We start from the raw sequence: 22,721 nt of genomic DNA on the forward strand, positions 1-22,721 counted from the left end.
AAAAAATTTGGAACCACTCAGATGGTGACAACAACCCTGAAAATCATCTGTCTCAGATATTGGCAAACTTTGCAAAGGACTGGGCAGTAAGTGTCTTAGGCTTTAAGGCTAGGTGGCCTGTGTCGACATTATGGAACTAACGCTGTAGGGCAAAATCAGTCCCAGACAGAATGAAAATAAGTGGGTGTGCCTATGTCTCAATAAAACTTTATATGTGGGCACTGGAATCTGAATTTCATGTCATTTTTGATATGTCACAATAGGTTACTATTGGTTTTTATTTCCCAGCCACTTAAAAATGTAAAAATCAGAGAGTCGAGGAGGAGTCAAGCCCAGACAGCAGTGTAAAGGCTGGAAGAAAAATACCTCAACAGTTGAAACACCAGTGCCAGCAAGCTGGGGCCAAATCCCTGGAGGTTCCAATCTTGCCTGTCCTCCAGACCTCTTTCCAACTCCCCCAGCAGCTGCTGGGGGATCCAGCTTTCCCCCTGGGTGCACCCCTCATCTTGTATCACAACCAGGGGATCCAGGGTACTCACCCCTAGGTCCCTACCCACCTCCTGTTCCTGGCATGCCTCCTGTGAATCCCTTGGCACATGGCATGGTAGGACCAGGTATGGTGATGGCCAAGAAGATGCGGAAGAAAATGAAGAAAAGCTCATAAAAAGACACACAAACACCACAAGCATGCCAAGCATTCTTCTTCTTCCTCTTCCCCTTCCTCCAGCAGGGAGTCTGACTAAATACAGGGCCTGGACCCTTCCCTCAAGCCTCTCAAGTTCCCATCAAGCTTCAGATGCCATCTTGTACTGGGGAAAATTAGCCCTCCTCCTTCACCCCCCAATCAAGCCTTACTCTGCTGTTCAGACCTGACTGGCTGGGGAAAATGGGACAAGAATGACCATTGGCTAGGGGTGCCTGGGTGGCTCAGTCAGTTGAGTGTCTGACTCCTGATTTCGGCTCAGGTCATGATCTCACAGTTTGTGAGTTTGAGACCTGCATCAGGCTCTGTGCTGATAGTGTGGAGTCTGCTTGGGATTCTGTCTGCTCCCTCAGTCCCTATCCCGCTCCCACTCTCTCTCAAAATAAATAAATAAACTTAAAAAAAGAAATAAGAGAATGACCATGGGCTAGCAAAGACCGTCTTGTCACTACTTGGACGGAACTTTTAGCTCATGAGTTTAGCAGGAGAACAATTTTTTGAGGATGGTGAGACCTTTGAGCTAAATGCTGAAGACAAGTTTAGGATCTGTAAGATATGATTTTTTTAAACTTTCTTTTGTAATACTTGTGGTTGGAAGGTGTGTAAATTTAATTATGGAAAAAAAAGAAACTACCATTTTTGAAATGGTAAAAAAAAAAAAAGTTTTAAAAATCATTCTTAAAATTTGCCTGAACACGTGATCATTAAATTAGGTAGCAATGGCTCAATGTGTATTTTGGAAAAAAAAAAAATCATTCTTAGCTTGCAAGCCACATGAGAAGAGCTAACGGGCTTGATTTGGCCCATGGGACCACCCCGACTCCTGCCTGCCTGCCTGCCATTTACCAGCCCTGAGATTTCCATGTCACCAGCCCCAGCACACACAACATTATGAATGAGTGGTTTGCTCTTTGTGATCAACAAGGGATTAATTCACAGAAGGTACCAAAGAACAAGCATTAGTATATGACAATAACAGGAAAGTCCTGGACCCCAGACCATACCTGAGCCTTGAGAAATTGTGGAAAAACCTCAAGGAGGCCAAGGTACTGAGGATATTCCAGAGGAAATCATCCCTGGAGCCTTCCCTCTTTTCCCTTCACCCCAACCCCCGATATAAATCATTGATTGTGACACATAAGGAGAGTTCTACAGTCCATAAACTTCTAACTTCTTCAGATACAGAAAATGGACATGTAACTGTTGCTGGAGCTGGCAGGTATGACTACTACATAAGCCAAGTTCATCACACCCAATGTCTACGATCGAGCAACCTGGAAGGTATGACTTGACTTGGGGATGACTGGAGTCCATCTAATGAGCAGAGCCATACAGGGATTCTCTGCGTCTCAGTAAGTGTACCTGCTATGCTGTCCCAAGACATTCCTCCATGCCCCCACCCCGACACACATACCCAATGAGTCATTTCAATTCCAGCAACAATGACTTTCTTTGTAAGTACTAATAACACTCCAATGATTAAAGCAAGAATTTCATAATCCAGGTACCTATCCACAGCTAGTCATCTGTTCCAGCATTGTTGGTTTTTTTTCCACTGAGAGGTTTTAATAAAGAATAAACAAAAGTGCTTCCCCTACAATTTTACTGCCAATAAAATTACAAAAATCAACCACGACTGTGTAAGAGCAGAAGCTCTTGGTTTCACCACTCAATAGAATGGCCCCGTGTGAATGCTAATGTATGAAGTTTGTATTATTAAAAAAGCAATGGAGGGGCGCCTGGGTGGCGCAGTCGGTTAAGCATCCGACTTCAGCCAGGTCGCGATCTCGCGGTCCGTGAGTTCGAGCCCCGCGTCGGGCTCTGGGCTGATGGCTCAGAGCCTGGAGCCTGTTTCCGATTCTGTGTCTCCCTCTCTCTCTGCCCCTCCCCCGTTCAGGCTCTGTCTCTCTCTGTCCCAAAAACTAAATAAACGTTGAAAAAAAAGTCTTAAAAAAAAAAAAAAAAAAGCAATGGAGTAAACACATATCTAAAGAGAGACTTTTTGACCCACATCCTCGCAAAGTGATAAAATTATATAAATGGATTAATTTCCCATCTTACATAAGAAGGCAAATATCATGCTTACTTTCTCTAAATGCTTTACAGTAGCCAAGGAAAGATAACAGAAAGAACAGGGCACCCAGGAGGTCTGCACGGCCGACAACACCAGCAACCTTAAAAGAAGGAGAAGAAAAATAGATTTAGGTAAAAAAAATTTTTTTTTTAAATCCTAAATGTATAAAAAATTTCTCAGAAACGAAATTCTTCCATCTATTAAAATAATCTGTGCTGACTACACAGCAGCCCTGTGGTCTTATCTTATGATTGGTTTTTCTTTTCCCTCTTTGGTCTAGGACTTGAGCTAGCTGCTCCCAAGAGAGCGGGACTGGCAGGGTCGTGCTGATGGCCGTTCTGGGAGCAGGACACAGTCGGCGATGCACGTGGGCCATGAGAGCTCTGTCACAGCACACCGCACCCTAGAGCCCAGAGGCCTGTGCCGCTGATATCCCCAAAGTGGATTTATAATTGGAAAATGTTATCAGCTCAAAGGGCATAATATTTACTAAAGAAAATTTGATTGGAAACATGAAGGAAAGCTGGGAAATTAATGTTGCAGGTCACTGGGCAAATAGAGAAAGACACAGGAACAGTGGTTCAGTGCTACCTCTGCCCCTCCTCCTCCCTTCGAGACCAAAACTTGGGTTAACCCGGAAAGCAGAATACTTCAAAAGGGATTAATAAGATGAAAACAGAATAAAATGTCAACCATCTCTTTCTCTCATGACTGCCCTTCCCTTCTTTACCTTAGTGATAACAAAGCAAATGTGAAATTCATGTCTCATGTCACATCCAGTAATTGTTCTCCAAGCGTCTCCTGGCAGAGAAAGACACACAACTCCACTCAGGAGTGTGGGTCTAGTTAATGTGGCACGCTCTGCTAACGAACTAGCACCTGGATGTGACACGTACCACATCCTCTGGTATTCTCTGGATTCTCTAGGTGTCACTCCAATAGCTGGTAAGTTTATCTTTTCTTAAAGGAGAGATACTATGATTATGTGGGACAGAATAAAGACTATGCTATAAATGGAGAGAAGAGACTATACAAAGAATATGAAAATGACTACAATTACATTCGATTCCCAAGTGTGTGGACAAGAGATGGCTATTTTAGCAGCATTCCCATGCTACCCTGCTAGATATGAAACGCTGAGGGTGATTTTCCATGCTGATTGTTAACTCCTGATGGCAGTGCGTGTGGCATCCCAAGGAGTCACGCAATCACTAGGATTGAAGGGGCTGAGGAATCCAACCTGTGAATGCCACCCACGTGAAAAACACCTCCCAAGAAGGAAGCTAAGGACAAACAAAGCTTCAATGGATCTGGAACAAGTATGCCAATATGCCGGAGGGTTGAACAGTACAATTAACTTCAGGAACGAAATGAGTACGCAATGAGAGTTCTTGAATACTCCAGCCTGCAACTCACTCAATCAGGGACACAGTAAAATCAGGGATGCAGGTAAACCAAACAGAGCTGGCACACAGTAGATGCTGCTCACGGTTAGCTCCCTGCATGACTCTTGATGTGTGCTTCCAGAAGCATGGGGAGCAGAAAGAAACAAAGGGCATAGGAGCCCAGGGTGAGGCAGGTTTTGGCTCCATAGCACTGTGGTGACAAAGAGAGCGGGGACCACCCCCACCCCCCAGGACAATGAGAGGGAAAGGAGGGGCATCTTCCTTCTGAGACTACCTACAGGGGCTGAGGATGGCCCTGAATCCCAAACCCTTAAGGAACAGAAAATTATCCAAACCAATGCAGAGAAGCTTATCCAAAGTGGTCCCTAAGGCAAGGGACTCAGGGGAAGCAGGGAATGGGGTTGTGAGGGGTCAGAGAACAAAGTTTCTTCCTATAAATACCAGGGATGGGGTGAAAACAACCAGCCTAAACTACTTATTATCTAGGTAGCTAAGGTACATTTAAAGATCTACACTAAAATGAACTTTTAAACCTATATAAACTTAAAAAATGTTTTAAAAGTTTTATTTATTTTTGAGAAAGAGAGAAAGAGAGACAGTGAATGAGCATATGAGCAGAGGAGGGGCAGAGAGAGGGGGAGAGAAAGAGAATCCCAAGCAGGCCCTGCATTGTCAGTGCAGAGTCCGATGCGGGGCTCAATCTCATGAACAGAGAGATCGTGACTTGAGCCAAAATCAGGAGTCAGACACTTAACTGACTAAACTATCCAGGCATCCCATTACACAAATCTATTTAGAAAATAAACATTCGTTGGGTAACTGGTGAAAATACTCCCAAGTCTTTAAGCAATGTATGTACATGACATTGTCTGACATAAATAAAAACACATTTTAAAAAGAATGGCTGGTGTTTTAAAGCAAAAGAGTTTTTAGTCCTTACAAAGAATTTTTGACATTATAATTAAAGAGAGACTTCACAGAAAAAAAATTTAAGGCTATCCAAGGAGGGAGGCACTGTGTCCAATTGTTTGGGGAATTGACAACAGTATGGAAAGATATTATTTTCCTTCCCTGTTATCTGTGGTATGTATTTTCAGGCAAAAGTCTTTACAAAGGCTATTTTTTTTCTTACAAAGGAAAGGGAACAGACTCTTCCACCTTAGATACGCCACTTTGGCATATTGATTATCTTGAATTAAAGGTACTTGAGAAACAGCGAATACTAGATGGACGATCTGACCATCCTTTATCCCACTGAAAGCAGGAAATAAATCTCCCCTGTGAAAAGTAGCCTCCTTCTATCAGGAGTGTAGAAGGTATCCCTATCACCAGAAGTAGGGAATTTAGGGCTGGAAAAATCTACGTAAACAGCCCCTGTTACTTCTTCACTAATTCACTACCCCAATCCCACATCCCATTTGTCTTACCAATTCTTCACAAATTTATTTATTTATTTATTTTTTCAGCGTTTATTTATTTTTGGGACAGAGAGAGACAGAGCATGAACGGGGGAGGGGCAGAGAGAGAGGGAGACACAGAATTGGAAACAGGCTCCAGGCTCTGAGCCATCAGCCCAGAGCCTGACGCAGGGCTCGAACTCCCGGACCGCGAGATCGTGACCTGGCTGAAGTCGGACGCTTAACCGACTGCGCCACCCAGGCGCTCCTTTTTTTTTTTTTTAATTTTTTTTTGTCTTCCTCTCTCTCTATCCTTCTCCTGCTCTCTCTTTCAGAATAAATAAACATTACCTAAAAAAAAAAAAAGAATGCTAATTTTTAATGATCCATAATTTTTTCTTGCAGTTTGAGTTTGAATGACTTTGATGGAATGGAGGGGTGGGGGAGATGAAGAGATTTTTCTCAAAAATTCCCTACTCTCCTATAGCTAGATTTCCCTTGGCTTCTTTTTAAATACTTCAAATGCAGAATTTTAGGGTTAATATGTTCCCAGATTGCATTTACTGGTGTGTGTGTGTGTGTGTGTACATCCAGTTACACTCGCTGGCATTTCAAAATTTTCTATAAACTAACTTCTCAATATTTAAAATCAGAATTTTAGAAAAGTTTCTTTGGTTAATAACTCAAATATTTATTTTGCTTTAAGATCACACTAAATTAAATGAGGACCAAAACTGTAAATCAGTACTTCTGCCAGAAATTCCCTTTTTTCTGACCAACCCGTACACTATTTCTGGGTCCCAACAAACACTTAAGCCATAAGGAGAAATCACATGGAAGCAAATTCTAATTTGGTTACCGTTATATATAAATAGACGATAACGAATCTTTTACCACAGTTTCCAGATTGTCAGTCCTCCGAATTTGCTGAAGTAAAACATTATGATAATTTTTTTAAAAAAAGCTATGAAGTAATAAGATACTAGAAGGTTGTGATAACAACTCTACAATCCTCTTAATACCAAAGAACAAAGAGTTTAACAAAAGCAGAACACTAAATTCTGCTCAATATTTTGAAACTCACTTCAAGACGCTCAATGTATTCAGTTAAGTGTGGGGGTTTAAATACACACGAAATGTAGAAATCTATTGCAGAGAAGTAATAAGGAACATGTAGTATTTTACACACAGGTACTTCATTACACAGAATGAATGGCTAAAATCAAATCTTTTACCTCAAGCACACATGCAGACTTTTATTTTCAAAGGGATCTGTGGTGGGCGGGGGTAGGGTGGCTCCTGAAATTCCCATACATCTGGGTAAATCCCAACATAGTTTGTACCGAATATATCCAGCAGCAGCTCCACGGAATACAGGTGTGGCCCACAGGACAGCAGGTTACGGCCCTGTTAGGAGCTGCCCCGTCACCTGGGCCAAGCCCTTTAGTGGGAGAATAATCCAGGTAGTGAAGAGTGGGGGGTGGAGGGGGGTGCAAAGCAGGTGAGGAGAGCTCCTGACCAATCCCAGCAGAGATTTCCAGCACAACTCCAAGTGTGCCCTCATGCCCTCAGTGTGAGCCTGCGACACCAGGTTTCAAGTTCCACCCCGACATCTGCCAGCTATGTGATGGACCTGAGGAAGATGTGTTATTTGTCTTCCCAGGCCATTCCTCTGCTGTAAAGTGGCCCGTCCACTGTCCCAGCAGTTCCATTACAATTACATTAAGCACGAAAAAGTATTTTGAAAATGAGACAGTTCTCGGTGAAGACAGGAAAACTGCGTCTGACCCTTTGCTGAAGACGAGTTCTTAGCTTCTGACCTTCAGACCCCCAAACCAGGTGTCTGTTCAATATTTAAATATTCAACACCTACATATTCAACATTTACCCTTTACAGTGTAGTCATATAGAGGAAACAGAAAGTATCACCAAAGATCACACCATGATTACGAAGTCTTTGCCCACGGGGGACTCTGCATCTTTCCTAAGAGAGAAAGACCTGTCGGACCTACACAGAGTCATTTCAAGCATCTGGCAGCGTTTAGCACCATATATTTTCTACAGCAATAAGACCATTCAAGGGCAGCCTACTTTAGGGAATGAGCCAACGTATGAAAGGTTCCTTGTCCTGACACAAGTACAGAGGCCACGGACGGACACTACTTACACACTCAGTGTGTACCGGATGTGCGGCGAACAGCAGAGCGGCCAACAGGGAGGATCTGGGGGCCAGGTTCAACCGCCGGCCCCTACTGCTGTACTGCAGGCCGCCAAACAGCACGGAGAAGACGTCCACCATGAGGACAGAGATGCCGCCGTGCAGGAGGATGTTGACCACGTGGAAACTCATGGGGTAGAAGCCTCCGGACAAATAGTAGTTAATCCTGTAGTGAGCGAAAGGGGTTCATACCAGGTGCACAGAAGTGTGCAAAATAAAATGCAAAGCATCTGAAGGAAGAAGGCTGGTGAGTGACAGTGTTAAAGGGAGGAGATGTAGAAAGGGCAAGAACATAACTAACTACTGGGGGAAAAAGAGCAGATAAGAGCATGTCAGACAAGTGTGGCAGAAAACACGTGGAGAGGAAAAGCAGAAGGAAAGCTAGACAATTTCTTAAGCCCTAAAAGGGCAATATTGCCTCCCAAGATGCTATGACACAGCACACCTTACTCTTGGCTACCCCACGGGGACCTGGATTGAAGACAGTCACGTAACTTGCTTATCCAAAAAACAAAAAGTACTCCTTGGTAGTTCGTCCACCAGCTTTCCGTCCAACAAAACACATTCTCATCCGTCCAACAAAACACATTTCTGACTGCTTTTCAGTTACCAGCAGTTCTAATTCATCATTTCTGTGCTTCTGTGAGATCTGTACATAAGTACTGAATGCACCTGAAACAGCTATGAATGGGAACTTTGGGGAGGTGAACACATCTATTCAATGCAGATGGGGAGGTGGGGGAGGGTGCTTTTAGCTTTATTTTGTATTTGCACGTTGACTTGGTAACAGCAGGAAGATTTTTACCTTGTTACTATCATTTTTACAGTGGAAAAAACCCCACAATTTCCTTAGACGCCACGTGTTGCCTTGACTCACATGGTTTCTCCAGTGGTAACCAGCAAAGGTCCAACTCCAACAAACGTGCAAAATGTGGAACGTTTCGCTAATTTGCACATCACCCTCGCACAGGGGCCACGTTCATCTTCCCTGCATCCTTCCCCTTTTAGGATCTGTCCTGGACAAGCGAGCCCTGGAGTCATGGTTCCTCAGGCTCCTTCTCCCCATGTTGCTGGGACCTACCCCTAACAGCTGGAATTAGCATGTACTCCTCGGAGACCCATATGAGTGAGTGGTCTGTTTTTCCTCAGGATCCACCGGCTCCACTCGCCCACACCAGGAGCCTTGTCACACAGAACCTGGCACAGTATCCTATGCAGCCCGTGCTGTCATACCTCACCTGAAAGTCAGGACGGTCAGAGGGCGGTAGGACTTGTGGCTGGTGTTGCTGCTCAGCCTACTGCCCCAGAAGTCATGATGCCACAGGTCCCCAAGGGGCGTTTCCGCTCGGAGGTCCTGCAGGGACACAGTAGCGGGCATTCAGGACAAAGGTGTCACGACTCCTCTCTCACCCTGTGTTTAAGCCCTCACCAGGAGCTCTTCCTTAGAGCTGCTCATTCCCCTTTGGTCCATCTCTCCCATTAGCCCTGAGCCAAGCCACTGCCACCTCTCACCGAGGATACGGCCAGGCCTCCCTCCAGCACGTTCTCCCGGCTAATCTCTCCAAAATGCAAATTGGGTCACCCACTCCACCTTGCTTAAAACACCCAGATGGCTCCCCCCCGCCCCCAGGACAAAGCCGACGTCCTGATGTGGGTACCACGGCCCAGGGTGCTCTGGCTCCTGCCGAGCTCTGCCTGCTCATCTCGTGGACTCTGACCTTTGTCCGGTCCCCACACAGATCCTGCTGCCACCCTTCCCTAAGGATTTGCACACGTAGGTGTCCACCAGACAGCTACCCCTCAGCTCCTCACAGCCCAGCATCTCCTGGCGTTCACGTTCGGCCAGCAGGCTATGACCTTCCTCAGCTGATGCAATTCTCCTTCCGTGGGCCTCAGGGCATCTCACACCTGTCCTCACAGTGCCTGGCACCCTGGCAGTTTATCATCTCTAACTACCATCTGTCTGCCCCACTGGACTGGGGGTGAGGCCCCGGGGCCACATCATGTGGGTGGGGAGTATACAGAAAGTGCTTAATCCATGTTGAATAAACTAATGCCTCTTTCATACTCGATACAGAAGGCAATTTTCCTAAAACATCTCAGTTAAAATTTGACTGGTAAGCATATATTGTCTATTTTTGTATCCTAGCTAAACAGGAAGAAAAATGAAAGAAAAAACAACTTCCATCTAATTTTTTTTTTTAATGTTTAATGGTAGTGGTTGTGTTCAATTTTTTTTTTTAATGTTTTATTTATTTTCGAGACAGAGAGAGACAGCATGAGCAGGGTATGGGCAGAGACAGAGGGAGACACAGAATCCGAAGCAGGCTCCAGGCTCCGAGCTGTCAGCACAGAGCCTGATGTGGGGCTCGAACTCGTCAATTGCGAGATCATGACCTGAGACGAAGTCGGACGCTCAACCCACTGAGCCACCCAGGCGCTCCTCCATCTAATTTTTAAAGATAAAAATCACTAATTATTAAAAAACGACATCTATTTTACTATTAAGGTAATTTAATTTGGTCCTGTGCTACAGATGCTTAAAAATGCATATTTAAAAAGTATACATTCATTTATTTTGGGGAGCACACAAGCAGGGAAGGGGCAGAGTGAGGAAGACAGAGGATCCAAAGCGGGCTCTGCACTGACAGTTTGACAGCAGCAAGCCCGACGTGGGGCTTGAACTCATGAACTGTGAGATCATGACCTGAGCCCAAATCAGACACTCAACCAACTGAGCCACCCAGGTGCCCTGAAAAATGCATCTTTTTAGAAAACACTTAAATGTAGAAATAGATTGTTTAAACCGTGTCTGACAAGAAGAGAGGCAGACAAGGCATTGCAGAATAAGCAATAAAAGCAAATACTAATTTTCTCTTCAAAGCATAACAAACAGGAACATTTTAGGGACTAGAAATTATGACATGCTAAGCACCACTAAGTGTATCAGTCCAGACTCTTCCCTGCAGTGACCAGATTAGCACTGATTAACATAAACAAAAAAGAATGCTTTAAAGGAGACTGCAAGGCTCACGGACACCCGGGGGGCTCCCAGGTTTGGGGCTCTGCAGCCAGAAGCACGCCCACAAATCACACTGCTAGACACTTTGCGGGGGAGAGGGGGCTGCCTGGCTGCCTCCAGACCTCGGCCTCTTGTGTGACTAGCTCCTGACTCCAGTAGGTGGGTGCACATGAGAAGAGACCTTCTGCCCACGTCTGCATCCAACCTGGACAGTCCCTGCAGCCTCTAACAACCAAGGTGGGGAAAGCCTCAAGCAGAAATGTGTCAAATCATGGCTGGGACAAAGAAGCAAGCAGTGTCCATGGCACACGGGGACTTCAGTAAGTACTCATTACTTAAGTGCTTACTGATCAAAGGGAAAGGGCTTGAAGATGTGCGACAGAGGCAAAGTTGGTCACCTGATATCCACTTTGTGGGTGAATTTCACTTCATTGGGTATTGGCTTCAGAGACCTTGAGCATACTGACCCCTCTTCTAACAGTCAGTCCGGTATTTCATGAAGGTCTTGCAAACTACCCACAAGTCTGGTTTACTCAGTGACAAAATTGGAAGCCCATCTTCTTCTGCACTGTCCCAGAAGTACCTGCTCACTTGTGAAGGAGCTGGGCGGAGGATCTTTCCCTCCATTTGAGCAGAAAATGAACACCAACAAAGCTCTAAATATTTGATTAGGTGTAGCCTACACACAGCAGGGCGCGCTGCAGGAAGAAAGGTCCATTTCTCCTCACAATGATTTATGGAAAAGACGTGTGTCTGAAATTCCTGCTAACTCCACTGTCTCAAAGAAAACCATCATCTCAATGAAAAAAGGCAACTCAACACTACAAGGAAGCATCTGGAAAACAGTCTTTAACACCAATAAAACCCAGGAACAGCCTGTTTCACATTACTGTGGGCACAGCGCCAATGAACAGAGCGGAGCCTTTCATTAAACAGGAAAGGAAAAAAGGAGGGCTAGCAAGTTAACAAAGGAGCACAGTGTGATGCTCTAGAAAACACTGCCAAGACAATGTGCAGCAGGGCCACAAAATGGCTTCATCGGCCTTACCCCACACGGAGGGAAGAATTATAACCGCGTCCCAGGCCATCCTGCATACAACAGGGCTTGCGCTTTCCCCTGCCTTGTTCATCAAAGTTCTTCCACGTAAGGTTTTTTCCTTTTTAATTTTTAAATGTTATTTACTTTTTAATTTTTTAATGTTTATTTATTTTTGAGACAGAGAGTGCGCGTGAGCAAGAGCGGGGGAGGGGCACAGAGAAGGAGACAGAGGATCCAAAGTGGGCTCTGCACTGACAGCAGAAAGCCCGATGTGGGGCTCGAACTCATGAACCATGAGATCATGACCTGAGCTGAAGTCAGACATTTAACTGACAAGTCACCAAGGTGCCCCCTTCAATATAATGATCTAAGCGAACACTTTATGTATCTTCCACTTTATAAAAGTGGAAGAGTGAAGAAACTCTTAATGAAATGAAGAATGGGCTTTAAAAATTAAGTCACGTTCTCCTTTCCTTGTTAGCAAAGCAATCCTGCAGCTATAAAACCACCGATGGGATGTAGTTGCTAGGAGCTACTACTTTTTTCTTTTAAGCGTGGTTTAAAAAGAAACAAACATCTATAGTAACTGCTGGGTGAACTTGAGGAAACTTATAAGTGAAGAACCTGAATTAAAAACAAACATCGGGGGGCGCCTGGGTGGCGCAGTCGGTTAAGCGTCCGACTTCAGCCAGGTCACGATCTCGCGGTCCGTGAGTTCGAGCCCCGCGTCGGGCTCTGGGCTGATGGCTCAGAGCCTGGAGCCTGTTTCCGATTCTGTGTCTCCCTCTCTCTCTGCCCCTCCCCCGTTCATGCTCTGTCTCTCTCTGTCCCAAAAATAAATAAACGTTGAAAAAAAAAAATTAAAAAAAAAAAACAAAAAACAAAAAAAACAAACATCGGGGCACCAGGGTGGCTCAGTGGATCTGGCATCTGACTCTTGATTTCGGCTCAGGTCATGATCTCACGGTTTGTGAGCTCAAGCCCCGCATTGGACTCTGTGCTGACAGGGCAGAGCCTGCTTGGGGTTCTTTGTCCCCCCTCTCTCTGCCCCTCCCCCACTCATGCTTGCTCATGTACACGCTCTCTCTCGCTCTCTCTCTCAAAATAAATAAAATTAAAAAAAAAACTAAACATCAAGGTTGGTTGATAGTCTGAATCATAAAATAGAGAAGATCAGTACATACAAGATGTTACAAATAAAATACTTACAAAAATCACCCCCCCCTCTTCCAACCTCACTGTCACCGTCACACATACATGTTGGTCACAGAGAATTTTTCTCAACATTTTCAATATGAAATTGAGGTTTTGCTCATTTGGGAGAATCCATGACTTCAAAATTTCAACCAAAGTGTTACCGAGTTGCTACAACTGCACTGCCTGGAGAGAAATATATTAGGCTATTCCTTTGGGCTGTCTTCACTGGTGCAGACACACACACACGAAATAACTGCTGAGTAACTGAGAGGTCACAAATCTGTGCCATTTCCGCATTTCTTCTCCTGGGCTCTCCCTGCCTCCAAGGCTCTTGTCTGATTTTCTTTTAGTTCCCTTGAATCTTTTTCTTTCCTTTCTCCAAACCTATTTCTTTCTCCCTCTCTCTAGCTAGTGAAAGACAGGCATTTTCCCTGCACTGATATAGCACCCACTGGAGAGAAAACTGGCTGGGATTTTGCAAACTCAGCAAATTTGAGTCTCCAAACACGAAATGGGCAGAAACTGCAGCTTCCACCGACAGCACACTCCTCATTCTCCAGCACCTGCCAGCAGGCTGTCCTGATGCTATCAGCAAAGGACAAAGAAGAAGCCAACTCCCTGCCTGCTGCTGCAAACGGACGCAGACGGACGCACCTCTTGGCAGGTGATCAGACTCGTCCATCACTGCAGCAAGTGCATGTTGGGGTGGGGGGAGGGGGAAAACAGCTGTGGCCTAGGATTCTAGAAATCTGTCATAAAACCTGAAATACGTAGTCTGCAATGCCCTTCCTTGCCTTGTAAACTGAGAGTAATGGTCTCTCTGATGTGTGTGTAGACTGGGGCCTCGGATGGGGTACGTGGTGAGGGTAAAGCCTGAGGTCAGGCAGGGGCTGGAGACCGTAAACAGTAAACAATAAAAGAGGCCCTAAATCACAAAGATGCTACCTAAAAGAGATGGGAAATCTACAACACAATTGGGACCCAGGCAAATGCTTAACCAAGGTCAAATAGAGAATTATCCAACACGAACTTAGATTACTAATGAGAAACAGGCAAATGATTAACACAAGTTTACCAAAAAGGGGTTACCATACAAACCTTATTGTTAATGATAGCTTCAGAGTCATCAAAGACAAAATCTCCATCGTAGCTGCGTGCGAAACATACAAGGGAAACAAATCCCACTACTAACTTAGCCCAGAAAGGGGCAAGCACAGAGGAGGGGATGATGTGACCCAAATCGGCGTCCAACTCGGCCATTTTGAAAACTGCTGGATGCCAGCCTCTTGCTCCAGCATCATGCTGGTTAGAAATCTATGAGAAAAATGACACAACACAAATATCCATCAACACACAGTTAGGAAAGTTTCTGCAGTGAGTAGGAACTAGACAGTCACCTACACTGTGAGTGTATAGGATCTGGTCATTACAAACTTTAAGATGTGGTTTTCAGAGTCTACTGGGCAGAAGGGTCACTGGGACACATGTAAATTCTCCTGGCCCTAATTGCAACCACCGAATCACAAGCCCTTGGGTTTCTGATACTGGATTAACTTGAGACATGCTGATTTAAGGAAATCCTATACCTATCAACCCCATAAGGCAAATTGTTTTTATAGTCCTTGAACCAGTTTACACCAAAGTTAAAAAAAAAAAAAAAGTTACCAGGGTGCCTGAGTGGCTCAGTTGGTTAAGCATCCGACTTTGGCTCAGGTCATGATCTTGTGGTTCATGGGCTCAAGCCCCGCATCGGGCTCTGTGCTAACAGCTCAGAGACTGGAACCTGCTTTGGATTCTGTATCTCCCTCTCTCTCTGTCCCTCCCCAACTCACACACTGTCTCTCTCTCTCTCTTTTTAAAAAATAAAACATTAAAAAAAAATTTTTTTTTGAAGTTACCATGTTGCTTCATCCAATCCAGAGAAATCAATAAATATTCCTGTTAAGTCTTAGCACATGGTGCGTGCATGTGTGGTAGGGTATAAAACATGGTCCTCATTCTGAGAGAGCTTACAGTCTCTCTAGAACTCAGTCACTCATGCCAGTTAGCAGAAAATCTGGCAGAGAGAAGAGTTTTAACACAGATGATCAGGCAGGACACATGATCGATGGCCAGGTGAGGGGTTCACACACAGACGGACGAAGGAGAGAACACTATAGACTGACCAGTCTTGGACAATATCTTAGTCCAGAAAGAGCTGAGCCAAATCCTAAAGGAGAAGAGGGGGAAGCTATCCCAGGTAAGAATATGACCTTCAACGTTGGTGAAAGAGTCAAGTTAAAAATACCCTCTTATTTTTTAACTTTTCTTTCAAACAGGAAAAATGTTAAAGCCATAACGGTTGGTCTCTCTGCCTTGCCATTTATTAGTTCTATGGCCTTGTCCTCTCAGAGTCTACTTCCTGTGACACTCAGCAAGGCGTAAGAGCTTTCCAGTGGTTACAGCTGCCTGAGAACCCCCTGCCTTGGAATTTGCCCAAATACAAAACTACTCTGCGAATCACATTTTATCTGTCTCTATCTCCACTATACCTCCAACAGGTGCTTTCTTTGGATTGACCAGAATCATGTTTGGCTCAAAGTGTTCAGGTTCCAATCCTGGGTAACTATGGACAAGCTACTTAACCTCTCTGGCCTCAGTTTCCTTGCCTCTAAACTGGGGATAATTGTTGTACCTAACGTGGTTGTCATTCCACAGGATAGCCACCTGAGGCGCTGAGAACTGCTATCTGGCTTTAATGACTGCTGAGGGGAGGTTAACTATGGTTACAAGCACTTTCTTTAAGAAGGGTAAAAGCACGGACACGGAACTATTTTTTAAATCCTAATATTAGTATTAATTTTTAAATACAAATATTTTGTTTATTATCTACATTAGTAAGGGCCCTGGCTCCAGTCCTTTTGGGCGAAGGTGGAGGAGAATCCCAAATCCCTTGATTGTGAAGGCAGTTTAGATGTATTTGTCTCTAGGCCTCCAAGGGACTACCCCAGACTATGGAATCAATGAGAAGTCAGCCAAATGAGAAGTCAGGCCATCTGAGGTCACAGGCATCTTTTCTCTGGCTTTTATCTGAGTGAATGTGGAAAAAGATCCAACGGTCAATGGGACACATCATCCTATGATAACACTGTCCCTTTCCGGGTGCTGAAAAGAGGTCCAGATTTACAACCCAGAGAGGAAAGACTTTGTATCTCTCACTGCTGGTCCCTCAAGCTTCTCCACTTAATGTAATTCACTCTTAGCAAGTGCTGGTGGGAAATATCCCAGCTCCTATCTGCTGCCTTTGTCTTTCCCAATGAAAGGGTAAACCATTGGTTCAACCCAAATTATAGCTGCAAACACCATATAGGTCACCATGCAGGCCAACTGCTGTGTCTACATTTCAGCTAAAGAAACTGCGGCTAAAGAGGCACCTAGGGGGCTCAGTTGGTTAAGCGTCCAGCTCTTTGTTTTGGCTCAGGTCATGATCTCACGGTTCATGGGTCCAAGCCCTGCACTGGGCACTGCGCTGACAGTGTGGAGCTTGCTTGGGATTCTCTCTCTGTCCCTCTCTTTCTGCCCCTCCCCTGCTCTGTCTCTCTCTCAAAAATAAATAAATAAAAACTTCAAAAATTTTTTTAAAATAAGAAACTGCTACTAAAAAAGCAAAGCAAAACAAAAACAATGTGAAAAAGAAATCATAAAGACCATGTAGTTAGAAAGATGGCATGACTTCACATGAAGGGAATAAAAGTGCTCTTGGACTTGGAAAATTAATGTGGAGGAAAATGCGACAGTTTTAAATGCACAACAGAGCTGGTCTTGATGTTACCTGCTATGGGCCCAAACATCTGAATATTATTTCACAAAAGGTTGTTGTGAGGTTCCAATTCTTATAGGAAGAACACGGAAGCAAGACACATAATCTGTGCTCCTACATGAGCTGTCCTGCCCCACTTTTCATTTCAGATTATTTGTAATACAATGAATCTTTATTCATTGAATACAATGAATGCTTTTGGTACTCAGGCAATAGCAGAGATATATGGAAGGCAGACCATGGACTCAAACATCTGCAGTGCCCTGGTGGGCAAGGCTGGGACTCCTGAAGCATCACCAGGACGGTTGGGTTAATCTCAGAATGATCTCCCCCTCTTCTACTGCAGGGACATCAGCAAGTCCTAGATTGCAAGACTTCTATTGCGGCTTCCCTCCTGAGTCTCCAAGGTTCCCGCTACTTTGCTGTCCCTGAAAATACTCCCAAATGCCCTTTTTTTATTTAAGGCATTATGGTTAATGTATACAGTGGAATGGTTCAGAAAACACTGCAGATTAGCAAATGCCATAAAATCTACAATGTGTCAGGAACCCATGCAAAGTTCTCAGAGTGCAGCACTGGGGTTAAGAGGGTGGGCTCTCGAGGCAGGCAGAGGTGGACTCACTACCTTTGAGACCTTGAGCTTCTCAGTCTTTCTAAGGCTCAAATCCTCACTGGCACAACAGGGTACCACCGCATAACTTTGGGAGGTTGTCAGAGGATTAAAGGAAAGAATGTATGGAAACAATTACTTCCCATTCTTGTTATCATTTTGGAGAATCTAGTTCCCAGTGCTTCATCCCTGATCTCCTGTCTTGGGAACAGAGATGTTGCTATCAATTCTTTATTCCTGCAGATGGTTTTACCAACCGAGACCAGCAGTAGCCCATCCAACTGTCCCAATGTAACTGAGAGAAGAGTGTCCTTCCTTGGATGGGCCCAGGGCACTGCCTCCTTGGCCGGTGTCTGAATGTCCTGCATAAATGGCACAGTCTAATACAGTGACCCTGCTCCAACCTCCCTTCCTCCAACAGGAAAGCAGCCTTTGTTCTGATGATCCCAGCCAGGCTTGGTGCTCAAGTTAAAGAAGCCCTCCCTGAGTGAGGTGGTACAGACAGGTTGATCTGCCCCTCCACCTCTTTTTTTGTACACAAGCCATGAAATAGGAAGGTGCACTTTCTGTTTTTCTCTTGCTAGGTCTCCAAGTACACGGTCTCATTTCTCCCCTCCAGGTGTCCTGCCTGGGAGCCCTGGCTCTGGGGTGGGACGGTAAGTTCACCATATGAAGTGCAAAGAAGGGAGTGTCACGGAGGTCTCAGGCTCAGTCCCAGTGGTGCTACAGCCAGTTTTTCAAGTGGTAAAACTGCTGCTCTGATCCCTATCTGACTCCTGTGCTGATTTCACACTGTTCAGAATTAACTGGCCCTAGAAGTAACTGAAGTTTGGAATGAAGCAGAAGGCTCTTTATTCTCAATTTCTCAAAACTTCTAATATGAAGCCTCTATTTTCAGGGGGTTCAAATAAATTCATAAATCATCAATGGTCAAAAAAACAAGGACTCCACCTCCCAAAAGGAATGTCACTGAGCTGTGAACCCTAGGGACCCAGTGACAACTGACATAGCAGCCTCAGACTGCAGGAAATAGGGATGGTGAGACCAATCTAAAGGATTCACCCTGGGACTATGAGCAGCAGTTAACTACTGCAGAATATTTTTCCACATGCATGGAAGGGCCTGCTGGCCTCTGGCCGACCTTTCTACCTCATCAGTAACAATCCATCCAAACGCAAGCTGCCCTCTGCCAGGCTGCGATGAGACAGTGCTTCTGGAAATCAGACTAAAGAACACGATCATTTGTGACCCAGCATCTGGAGAGGTTAGCTGGCTGCTCCTCTCTTGGGGGCTTCAAGTTTTGGGAGCCTGTTATCTCCACCGCTCCCCACAATGCAGCGCTGAAAAAAATGCTACTCAAAGTATCTTCCTCTTGTGATCACCTTTCTGCTTTTTAATTCAGTAACAGGCGAGAGCCATGCCTGCCTACAGCAAGAAGGACTGTGTGTGGTTCGGCATTCACAGTTACACTGTCCCAGAAAGTTTCCAGCTTGCTAGCTTGTAGCCATTTCCCCCTCTAAGTCAGCCGGCACCACTTCACCCCACGTCGATTTGGGGTGTGCCAGGCAAGGTCAGGACTGCAGGGCGAGGGGACAGAGAAGGGATCCAGTCAGTCTTTACTGTATTGTTCCTCAAGGAATTCTCCCCTTCCATCTGCTCTCCCAGAGATAACTGTGTGGGATGATTCACAGCGCGCTGGCTAGATCTTTTTTCTAACTCCTCCCTCCTTTTGTGTGTGATTAAAAAAAGAGAAAGAAACACACACACACACACACACACACACACAGCCCACAGTCAAAACATCAACACGACCAGAAGCCCCGCGGAGTTTGCAGGAGGTGAGGCGGCGGCTGCACCACCTGCTCGGCTTCCCTAAACTCCAAGCCCGCGCGGGGAAGTGGCAGCTCGTTGGCCCCGGGCGCCCGGGCCGGTGGCACGCGGTTCTCCCGTCGCTCCGCTCGGCAGCCAGCGCGGAGGAGCTGGCACTCGCGGCGCTGCAGGGGAGCCGCCTTTAACCTAGGGCAGACGGCCAACAGGCCCGGCTGTGCCCAGCCATCGCCGGCGCCACGGACAGCTGGCGGCCAGGCGCGGGGCTCCGCGACCAGGTGGCCACTCCTGGGACGCACCGCAGACGCCTGGTACGCCCCGGGGGCGACGGAGCGCCCGTGCAGTTGGAGCAGGCAGGGGTGGCAGCGGTGACCACGGCCCCGGGCGGAGGGAGCGCAGGAGCCCGGGCGCGGGCAGGAGGAGCGCGTACCCTCCACGCCGCGCCCATTGTCCCGTGTGCAGCTTACACCGGGGCGCTTGGGGCTCGCGTCCCCCGTGACCCTGGCCCCGGTCGCAGCCCAGGTCCTGGAGCCAACTCCCAGCAGCACCACCGCCGGACCCGGCCCGGCCCGCGGGGCTCGGGGCGCGGCGACAGTGAGGACCCCGCGTCCGCTCCGCGCCCAACTATGCTCGTCTCGCAGCACACTCGGCCACTCGGCCCTGCAGGGGCCGCCCCACGCATTACCTGCAAGGAGCCCGAGCGGCGGCCGCATCTCCCTCCCGGGCGCGTAAACTCCGGCCGCTCTCGGCGCCCGCCCGGAGCTGGGCAGGGGGAGGGGCCGCCCGCGCCGCGCCCCCGCCCCCTGCCGCGCCCCCCTTCCTGCTCCGCGCGCCGCCCGCACCGCCCGCAGCTCCCCCACGCGTGCGGGCGCTCACTCTCACACTCCCGCCTCGGCCCGCCCTCTCCTCGCGGCCATTGGCTGCTCCTGTGGTCACTTTCACGCCGCAGCTCGTTCCTCTTCAGCTCATTGGCGGAAGCGCCGGTGACGTCGAGCCAGAAGGCGCTACACGGCGGCGAAAGAGGCGCAGCGACAGAAGGCGTCGGCGGGAGAGCAGGAAGCGGAGTTCCAGGCGCGGAGGCCGGGCGGTGCCGGGGCGGGAAGGGGCGGCCCCAGCCTGGCCCCTGGAGGCGGGCCGCGTGGGCGGGGCCGCCTCCTCCAGTCCGCGGGCGCGGGAGCTTGCTCCCCGTGGGTCTCGCGCTTCTCTCACTGTGGGTGGAGCTCCGCGGTGGGACTGCAGAGTCCTTGCAGGCAAGGGAGCTGGAGGAGAACCGTCAGGGCTCTTCCTGGCAGGGAGGAGTTGTTCCAGATTTGCGTGTCTCCACATTCTGCCTGACTTCTTCCTGTCTGGGAGGAGTTGTTTCCAATTTGTAGGTTCACCAGAACTTCCTTCCAAGGCCCTGCCGCTTATTGTTTTTAACAGACCCTCTTTCTGGACTCGGGTCTTGATTCTTCACCTGGCCAGATGAGACATTCAGTCGTCCATCCATTCACCAGTAGTCACTTTGTTCTCAACTTTTAACTCCCAACCGGATTGCCACTCTGCCTTCCAGTAACTCCCATCTCAGTAGATTACTTTGTCTCTTGTCTCAAGAAAAAGGAACTTTTGGGGCGCCTGGGTGGCTCAGTGGGTTAAGCGACTGACTTCATCTCAGGTCATGATCTCGCAGTTTGTGAGTTCAAGCCCTGCGTGGGGCTCTGTGCTGACAGCTCAGAGCCTGGAGCCTACTTCAGATTCCATGTCTCCCCCTCTCTCTACCACTCCCCTGCTCACACTCTGTGTCTCTCTGTCTCTCAATAATAAGTAAATGTTAAAAAAAAAAAAAAAAAGAAACTTTTTGCATTTTTCACCCCCAAACCTACACACATCCTTAAAGCACGGATTCCGCCCTCCCCATTCCTCACTTCCACCTCCACCTCCACCCCCAGTATCAGAGTCCAGCCTGAGATCAATCTCTCCCTCTTGGCTGGATCCGTATCATCAGCATTTAATCAGTCCTAAGCCTTCCTTGCCCCCCACCCCCAACCTTACCCTGCCCTTCCAGCTGCCACCCTGCCCCCTCTCCTACTCTTCATAACTGAAGTTAAAAGAGCTGCCCGTCCCCCCCCCCCTTTTTAGTCTTCAATTGGCAGTGACTTCCTGGTTTCCACATTCTACTGTAACTGCATTTCCTATAGTCGTCCACAATCACGAAATCCAAAGGACACTCTCTTTTCTCATTTTACTTGGTCTCTCAGCAAAATTCTTTCTTCCTCAAAACACACTTCTTTTGGTGATAGTGGTGTGCTGCTCTCCTGTTTTCCCCCAGGCTCCTTACTTTGCTCATCTGCTGCTCGATGATCTCCAGAGGGCATATGGTTAAGGTCTCAGTCCTTCCATGCCACAATTTTTCACTGTGTGATTTAATCCACCTCCAACGTTTCAATTGCAGACTTACAACTCCAGCCCCTACTTATCTGAGCTTCAAATCCATTTATCTAGCTTCCACCTGGTTGTGTCACTAGCAATTGGGATAGAAAGCATGCTTTCACTGCTTTCTCCTCCTCAGGTCTCCCTCTAATAGTGACGGTACCACCACCTGCCCAGTATTTCCTAAACTGTGCCTTCACCCTTGGCATATAGCAAATCACCAAGATTCTAACTGCTAAATGTCTGTCAAGTCTGTCCACTTCTTTCCATCTCCAAGGCCACGTATGATGCCATGCTGCTGTGCATGTGTCTTCCTAACCCACTCAGCGATGTCGCACAAGTAGACTGCGATCAGCCATGGTGAGGGTATTTACACCATAGAAAAATTGACAAACATTATGAATCAGCCTAATTTGTTGTTTTGCTGATTGTCTCTAGACTTAATAAAGTACAAAAATAAATGGTGAAAAAAAATTTTTAAAAGAAAGTAATGGAAAAAATGTTAATATTGCAGATTAAGCTTTAAAATGGGTTGTGCTTGGGGTGCCAGGGTGGCTCAGCTGGGTAAGTGTCTGACTTCGGCTCAGGTCATGATTTCACAGTTTGTGGGTTTGAACCCGTGTGGGCTCTGTGCTGACAGCGTGGAGCCCGGAGCGTGTCTAAATAAATAAATAAATAAATAAATAAACAAACAAATAAACAAACTAAAATGGGTTGTGCTTAGTGCTAAAACTAAAAGATTTTAGTTTAATGGGTTTATTTGAACAGGGTAAGAAATTGTTTAATAGATCACATATCAGATTTAATGACAATAAGTTCTTTGGGAAAAGAGCACATTGAGATACAATCCTTTTGTGAAACCATGGTTGAATTACAAGCATTGGTTGGATACAGATACAAGGCTAGAGCAAAAATCAACAAAGATGTTCTGTGAGAATGCCCAAATGATGCTGCATGACCTGGACCATCTCCCCAAACACTCTTATGTCCCTCTCTATATGCTCTCATATTCTTATCATA

The 22,721-nt window shown here is 46.6% G+C and overlaps 1 protein-coding gene and 1 pseudogene across 4 annotated transcripts in view; both read right to left on the reverse strand.

Annotated features, from left to right (window-relative positions):
• TMTC4 (transmembrane O-mannosyltransferase targeting cadherins 4) overlaps nucleotides 1-20,282 on the reverse strand; it is a 64,987-nt gene extending 44,705 nt beyond the window's left edge. For 2 of the 4 annotated variants that reach the window (XM_045481325.1, XM_045481316.1), the window contains exons 1-5: nucleotides 20,169-20,282; nucleotides 14,155-14,370; nucleotides 9,037-9,152; nucleotides 7,748-7,964; nucleotides 2,790-2,877 (exon numbers count right to left, since the gene is read on the reverse strand). In XM_045481325.1, the coding sequence (XP_045337281.1) occupies nucleotides 2,790-2,877; nucleotides 7,748-7,964; nucleotides 9,037-9,152; nucleotides 14,155-14,316 (583 nt within the window). In that variant the 5' untranslated portion in view covers nucleotides 14,317-14,370; nucleotides 20,169-20,282. Of the gene's footprint in view, nucleotides 1-2,789; nucleotides 2,878-7,747; nucleotides 7,965-9,036; nucleotides 9,153-14,154; nucleotides 14,371-19,977; nucleotides 20,120-20,168 lie in introns of those variants that run through there. The other 2 variants (XM_045481345.1, XM_045481335.1) reach the window with 1 other exon arrangement.
• LOC123581981 lies at nucleotides 8,724-8,820 on the reverse strand (annotated as a pseudogene).
• Nucleotides 20,283-22,721: the final 2,439 nt, after the last annotated feature.

Source organism: Leopardus geoffroyi, chromosome A1 (assembly GCF_018350155.1).
Source record: "Leopardus geoffroyi isolate Oge1 chromosome A1, O.geoffroyi_Oge1_pat1.0, whole genome shotgun sequence".
Classification (NCBI taxonomy): domain Eukaryota; kingdom Metazoa; phylum Chordata; class Mammalia; order Carnivora; family Felidae; genus Leopardus; species Leopardus geoffroyi.